The sequence below is a fragment of the Cyprinodon variegatus genome, unplaced genomic scaffold (assembly GCF_000732505.1).
Source record: "Cyprinodon variegatus isolate N-32 unplaced genomic scaffold, C_variegatus-1.0 Scaffold72, whole genome shotgun sequence".
Classification (NCBI taxonomy): Eukaryota; Metazoa; Chordata; class Actinopteri; order Cyprinodontiformes; family Cyprinodontidae; genus Cyprinodon; species Cyprinodon variegatus.
The window spans coordinates 1,346,485-1,353,413 of record NW_015150525.1 but is presented as its reverse complement, the minus strand read 5'-3'; the positions used below and the strand labels follow the sequence as shown (position 1 = coordinate 1,353,413).

At 43.8% G+C, this 6,929-nt stretch overlaps 1 protein-coding gene across 1 annotated transcript in view; it reads right to left on the bottom strand.

Annotated features, from left to right (window-relative positions):
* Nucleotides 1-1,854: 1,854 nt before the first annotated feature.
* The window catches only part of dyrk3 (dual specificity tyrosine-(Y)-phosphorylation regulated kinase 3), a 13,735-nt gene continuing 8,660 nt past the window's right edge, over nucleotides 1,855-6,929 (bottom strand). Inside the window, exons 3-6 of the mRNA XM_015372418.1 lie at nucleotides 3,926-4,122; nucleotides 3,563-3,845; nucleotides 3,072-3,488; nucleotides 1,855-2,985 (exon numbers count right to left, since the gene is read on the bottom strand). Of these exons, the coding sequence (XP_015227904.1) occupies nucleotides 2,254-2,985; nucleotides 3,072-3,488; nucleotides 3,563-3,845; nucleotides 3,926-4,122 (1,629 nt within the window). The 3' untranslated portion in view covers nucleotides 1,855-2,253. The remainder of the gene's footprint in view (nucleotides 2,986-3,071; nucleotides 3,489-3,562; nucleotides 3,846-3,925; nucleotides 4,123-6,929) is intronic.

Here is a 6,929-nt window from a genome sequence, read left to right as displayed (position 1 = left end):
TTGGCGATCTAAAGTAGCCGAAAGTAGAAAACAATCATCGTCAGTTTTGAAGGAAGGTGCTGCCTTCTCTGATATTTACACTGGAAAAACGGTCTAGAAATAAGTAAACATTTCTCAAATTAAGTGTATTTACCAGCAATCTGAGTAGTTTGCCAATGGAATGAGTATTTCTACTGTTAAAATAAGATATTTAGATAAAATGCACTTTAAATAAGACAATGCAATTGTGTTTTCTTATTTTAAGTGTAAATTGTCTTGTTCCATTGGCAAAATGTCTCTTTTACCTCCTCAATAAAGAACAAATGCACTTATTTTAAGAAAAAACGACATATCTAGATTGGGATTTTTTTCCAGTGTACGAAGGTTTTTATGAAGATCTAAGGGGCAGAAGACAAATCTTAAAAATGAGTTTGGTAGAAAGTTTAGACAAAGAAAACAGTTGTTCTACTTGGAGAAAATAAACAGTTGTTGACACAAAGTTAACCCCTTAACGCCTGACTTTGCATTCATGTATATATCTATAAAACAAATAAATTACATTTAAGTAGTTGCCAAATTGAATTACCGTTTATAACGGTCAATTATAACATAGCAAACACAAAAAGCAAAGATAGCATGTGCTTTCCACCAGTGCCAGTTGTTGCATATTCAGTGTGGACCTAGGAACCTTTGGTAAGCTCTTGTTTCTGCTACAACTTCCTGCTAAAGGTTCCTGGCACTGGGGGAAAGCACATGCTATCTTTGCTGTGTACGTAATGCAAAGGGTTTGTTGCATATTTGAATCTATGTGCATCAAGGGGTTAAAAGTAACGTAGCTTAACATGGCTAACTGACTGAGCTAAAAGAGGCTAACCTGTTTGTCGTTACCCGAGCCATCCTGAAGGCACGATCCGTTCTGCGCCATCAGCTCTTTTGTGCATCTAGATATACATCCATTTTTTTTTTAAAGAGCTAAAGGATATTTTTCCCTCCCGAAAAATAGTAAACATACTAAAATATAAAGTTTTAAAGATTAATAATGTATTTTCTGAGAAAATAAATGCCTTAAAATCCTGTTTTATCACTCTGTGCCCGATCTGCACCGTAAATGGGATGCTACGCTACTTCCAGTGGCTAACTTTTTCGGCTTTGGATTTAACATAAATCTAGCCTTTTTGAGTTTTATGTTTTTTATTTTGTTTTAACCTTATGTTATATAGGATGTGATCTAAAGAAAGAAACAATTTAAATGCAGATAAACATGGCTTAATCATATTTTGCCGGACTGCTCTGAGCATGTCTGATGATGACGTCTGAGAAGCAGTTTAATGGAAAAAATATAAAAAGCATCAAAATTGTCTCACAAAAGTCATAAAAAAATTTTTAAAGGTGTGTGTTAGCATTCTTTAGTGAGTTAAAGATAGAAATAAGTAGTTTTAGTAGCATAATTACATTATTTATGGACACCTAGATGTATATGGGCACAGGACGGATCTGTTAGCTACAGAAAACAGCTAGCCACAGCGCTACCCAGCTCTCCCCATTTCTACCAAGGTCTTACAGATCAGATAAAACTTCATCGGTCATTAGACATGCTAACATTACAGATTCTACCCAACGCTGTATGTTTTACATCATGTTTTACCTCATCTAGCAGCAGTCAGCCAGTCATGTAGCGTAACGTCACTGGCATGAGGGCCCGAGCAGATCTGGTTCCTACACCGGCGGAAGTTTGGCCCCTACAGGAAGCTCATCAACATGGCATCCCCAGCTTGAGGGTTCAACGCCACAGAATCGTGTTTTTCTTTTGTAACGCACGCGCCCTTCCTAGCTAACTCCAAACCAGTTAGGAGGAATCTCTTTAGCCCTTTTTTGTCTTCAAGTTTTGTAAGAATAAACTAAAAATGGCGGTGTGAACTCCTGTGTGAAGTGATGGTGCAGGTGCGCTTGAGTGTTTCTGTTGCTCGTGTGAGATCAAGCAGAGGTTAAAAAAATTTTTCTTTTCTTTAACAAATAAAAAGCCGTCCACTCAAAAGGAAGCATCACCTAAAAGTCAAGCCTTCCTCTCTGTATAAAAACCTTCTTTTTTTTTTTCTTCATCTCTTCTTTGTTTTATGCTAAAAAGCAGAACCTGGGGTGTCGACACCTCAGCAGAAAAAAAACCGAAACAAATTAAAGAACCAAACCAGTTTTAAAAAAAACTTTCCCAACGTCCGACTCCTCCTGAGGAGTGGGGGTTTGTGGGGGGGAGGGGGGATCCTCTTTCCTGCGTTATTATGAAACAAGTTTCGGCAGGACTGTGCGAAGGGGGAGGGTGTCCCCTGAATCTGCGATCATGTTGTTCTTCAGTTTGTTGCCGGGGGCCGTCGTGCCGAGGCCAGGCCCCCCCTTGGTCAGGATGGAGGGAAAGGAGGTGCTGTGGTGCTCAGGGAGACGTTTCCCAGGCGCCACCGGGCTCTTCTCGCTCCCGGGGAGGGGTTTGGGTAGGCGGCGGTACAACCAGGGGTGTCTGAGGGCCTGGCTGGGCGTGAGGCGGGACGACGGGTCCCAGTCCAAACACTTCTTTATGAAGTCAGTAAAGGTGGGGTCCTCGCAGCCTTTGAGCGCCGCACTCCAATCCTTGCTGCCTGGAGGGCCTCTCATTTTCCCGCGGCGTGAGCGCGACCCCGTGAGCACGGTGGCGCCGGTCGGCAGCGTGTTGACCCCGCAGTAGCGCGGCTGACCCTTGGAATTGATGAAGTTCTTTACCCTCTTGGCCTGCTCCAGGATCTTCTGGGGGGGCATCCCCAGCAGCTCCATGACGCAGGCCAGCTGGTCGCCCTCGTCCTCGCCGGGGAACAGCGGGTAGCCCGTCAGCAGCTCGGCCAGGATGCAGCCGAAGCTCCACATGTCGATGGGGAGGCCGTAGCGCGAGCCGAGGATCACCTCCGGCGCTCGGTAGAAGCGGGACTGGATGTAGGTGTAAACCCGCTGGTGCTCGAAGCAGCTGGAGCCAAAGTCGATCACCTGGCAGAAAAATAAAAAGACGAACATTAAAAAAAAAAAAAAAACAACAAAAGCAGCTGAAGGACTTTAGAGGTGGCAGCAGGTACCTTGATGCCGCTGCGGCCCTGCTGCTTGAGCAGGATGTTTTCAGGCTTCAGGTCGCAGTGGATGATCCGGTGCCGGTTCAGGGCCTCCAGGCACTGCAGGATGGAGTGGGCAAACTTGCGGACCAGAGCCAGGCTGAAGCCCTGGAACTTGTTGCGCTTGATGAGCTCGTACAGGTTCATGCTCAGCAGCTCGAAGGTCATGCAGATGTGGTTGCGGAAGGTGAAGTTCTCCAGCATGTGCACCACGTTCATGGCGCCGTTGCGGTCCTGCTTGCGCAGGTGCTCCAGGATGCGGATCTCCTCCTGCGCCTGCCGGTGGAAGCGCTTCTCGTTGCGCACCATTTTCAGAGCCAGGTGCTGCTGCAGCTTGTGGTCGTAGACTTTAGCCACCTGTCCGAAGCTTCCCTTACCGATTATCTGAGGAGGAAAACGGTTGAAGGTTAATGGAGAAAACATGTAACCATCTGAATCTGCTCAGGAACGCGCACTACCTTCAGGAACTCGTAGCGGTAGGCCAGGTGGTCGTGGGGGACGTGGATGTAACCGCCCTGCTCGTCATCGTAGCCGCAGTTGTTTAGTCCCCCGGCGACCACGGGCCTTTTCCTGGCGTTGGGTCCCACGAAGTAGACGTCCGGGTAGGAGTGGATCTCCGTCTGCTCCAGGGCGGTGAGCTGGGACCGGTAGAGCCTCAGAGCCTGCTCAGGGCTGAGCGCGCTGCACATTTTGCCGCCATTTCCGGCTCCCTGTGAGCCCGACGATTCGCTGGAGCCCTTGCTGTGGCAAAGAAGCGTTACAGGTGAATAAATCCACTTTAAAGGGACCAGCTGATCACCTGAGCGCTCCACCTCCCTCACCTGTCCACCCTGTGCTCCTTGGACAGACCGGACGCCGTCGTCTTAGTGGGCGTTTGGCCAGCGCTCCCGCTGTTCTGGATAACCGCTGTGGTTATGGCGTTTATCTTTCGGTTATTGGTCAGGTCTTCGTACATGTACTTGACCTTCAGCTGGCTGCCTTGCACCTGATCCCTCATCACCACTTTGTTACTGACGACCTGCAAGGAACAGACAAACAGATATGACCTTCAGCTCTGGTTCACTTCTAAACTGACCCCAAACCGCGTCAAACGCCTGAGCTGAGGTCCTATTTCTACGATTATAACAAAGAGTATTATTCAGTTTTAAAAGCACAATAACAAGAAAAGGAAATAAAAACTATAGTTGATCATAATGATCCGTGTTTAGGTAAAGAAAAGAGTTAAAGCAGCTGGTAAACTGGCAGAACTGGTTCAGGATCCAAACTCATTTAAAACAGCCTAAACTCCACCCACTGCTGTGTGAATACGTCTGTAGGATCCACCCAAACAATGTGGACGTCCTCACTCTAAACCATCGACTGTTCTTTGCTACATTTCAGGTGGTGGAACGACTTAATTATCAGACTGTGTTCATTATTATTCCTCCACTAAATGAAAAAAGGAAGAATTAATTATTATCTAGAGAATATTAATAACAGGAGGCGAAATGCAGCTCCAGACGAGCCGAGCGTGTGGTGATGTCATCAGTACGCTTCTGTTCCAATTGACCCATATTTATGCTGCGTTCCCCCTGTTCTCCACACTTCTCTGTTTCTTTTCAAGAACATACTTGGTGAGAACATAAGTCCGTACTCAAAACAGCCAACAATTCGCTCTCCAACTATACACCTGTAACGGTCACCACTACTCTGCAAAGATTCTTATTTCGACCGATGCGTATATTAGCTGCGACATATGAAGGCTGACGTATAACTAACTGGCCTGCATAAGATAATGAAAAAAAACAGATTTTAGGACAGGATTTTATATAAAAATAGACATTTTCTAAATTTTGGGACGATATGGTCCGATAAAGACTATATTTATATACATGTTTAAGCCAGAATGATTTGACATTTAAATATGATTTTCCTGCAACCTTAAAATACTTATTTAGATTAATTTTTTTCCAATGTTCTTAAATCTATATCGGCTACTGGACAGTTTTCTGACAGCAGCTGCAGCTTCTGCTGATGTATCTACATCCAAACATGGTGCTATCTGCTCTCAGGCCTGTAAACAGAGATATCCCTTATTGCTCAAAGGAAAGGTTGGCCCATAAAGACAAAAATAAAAAAGGTCTCAAGCCGTTCCAGTAAAGCATTTCATTTCCACAACGCCAGGAATTCCTTCCTCGCTGTCTGACCTCCTTTTTTTTTTTATCACCAGCGGAAAAAAATCGTCCGCAAGATTACGGAGCACAGAGGAAATAATAGTCATTAAAGTCAGATTCTGCTCCAGACTAGAAGAGCAGCAGACTCCCTGACACAGACTTCTGTCCCTCTCATTTGAAAAGTTATTCTTTTAATGGCAAAGTGGTTTGTGAAAGTGAGAAACTCTTCCCTTAAAGCTGGAGCGAGTGAAACCACGGCGATTTAAAGAGACAACAAAACGAGCTGTTTAAAGAGGACACGCCGCCATGTTCCCTTGAAAGAGGACTCAGCCGGCAGAGTGTTTGTGTTGTAAGCCGGAGTCCTCAAAATAGACCAGGAATGCAGGACGGGTCTCCATACGTGTAACTATATAGTCTGAGCTTATTTCTGCTGAAGCGCTTCTCTGCAGTTGCAGTGAATGTCATCGATCCAGCCCCCTTCGCTCAGGCAAACATGCGCGCTCATATATAAAATAAATAAAGGAGGCTTCATGCACGTGCTGCGGGACGATGGATTAGTGGATGGCTGCGCCATGGGCCTGATGGGAGAATAAAATAATCATTTCAAAACTAGGATAAAAAAAAAAAATGAAAGAGGAAGCAGGCTTCTAACGCCGGTGTTATTGAGGGCAATACAAGTCGTGTTCAAATGTACGTCGGAGCAGCTGGAGGAAAGCTTAGCTCCTTGCTGTCAGAAACACCTAACAGCGCTTTTCTTTCCGATGAAAAAAGATAAATTGACGGTGTTTGATAGCGCTTAAAAACAAACACGACGATAATAAAAAAAAACTAAATCAGCATCAGACTGGAAACAGGGAACAGAAAAATTTGCATCATTTTATACCTTTAAATATCAAACTCTGTCCCTTTTTTTCCTTTTTCTTCAGATGAAGTTCTGTAGAAAACATCCACTTCATCTTTCCTCTGTTCCAGAGTGTTTGGATGTTATATTAGAAGGACATGAAATTAAATAGAAGAATAAAAGGTTTTATGAGACCTCAGAGATCAAGCAACATGATGGAACTGGTGATAGATCCTCACACCGAGGAATCAGTGGTTTCACTTTCTTTCATCAACACTAAGAGAAAAAAACAGCTTTGCCTTCTTTCTAGACTGTTAAAAAAAAGCACAAAAACTTATTTTACAATTTACCACCATTTGAAGCACTTTTATTTTTCCTCTCATTTCTACCAACTAACCATCATTTGCTCTGAGCATTGCTATGTGATCATCTGTGTATTTTTATTGTACTGATATAAAGACAACTTGAATCCATTAGATTAGTAAAGCGTCTTGAGAGCATTAGTGGCGACTATAATAGAATCCAATAAGTTCTCTGTGGCTTTTCAGTTAATAATTAAAGACTGTTAATTAGTGAAGGAAAAACACTTCAGCTTTTAAGGCGAAATGTGTAAAAATGCTGTTAAAAAGCCAGAAAATGAATATGTTGTAATTTTATGAGATACATAAAGAATAGAAAGTCCAGCTTTTCACTAAGGGTGCGGGGAAAAAATCTATTTGGGGATCCATCGGGATTTTCGGCTGCCCAATATAATATTAGGGCTGCAACTAACGATTATTTTAAAAATCGATGAATCGGCCGATTATTTTTTCGATTAATCGATGAATCGGC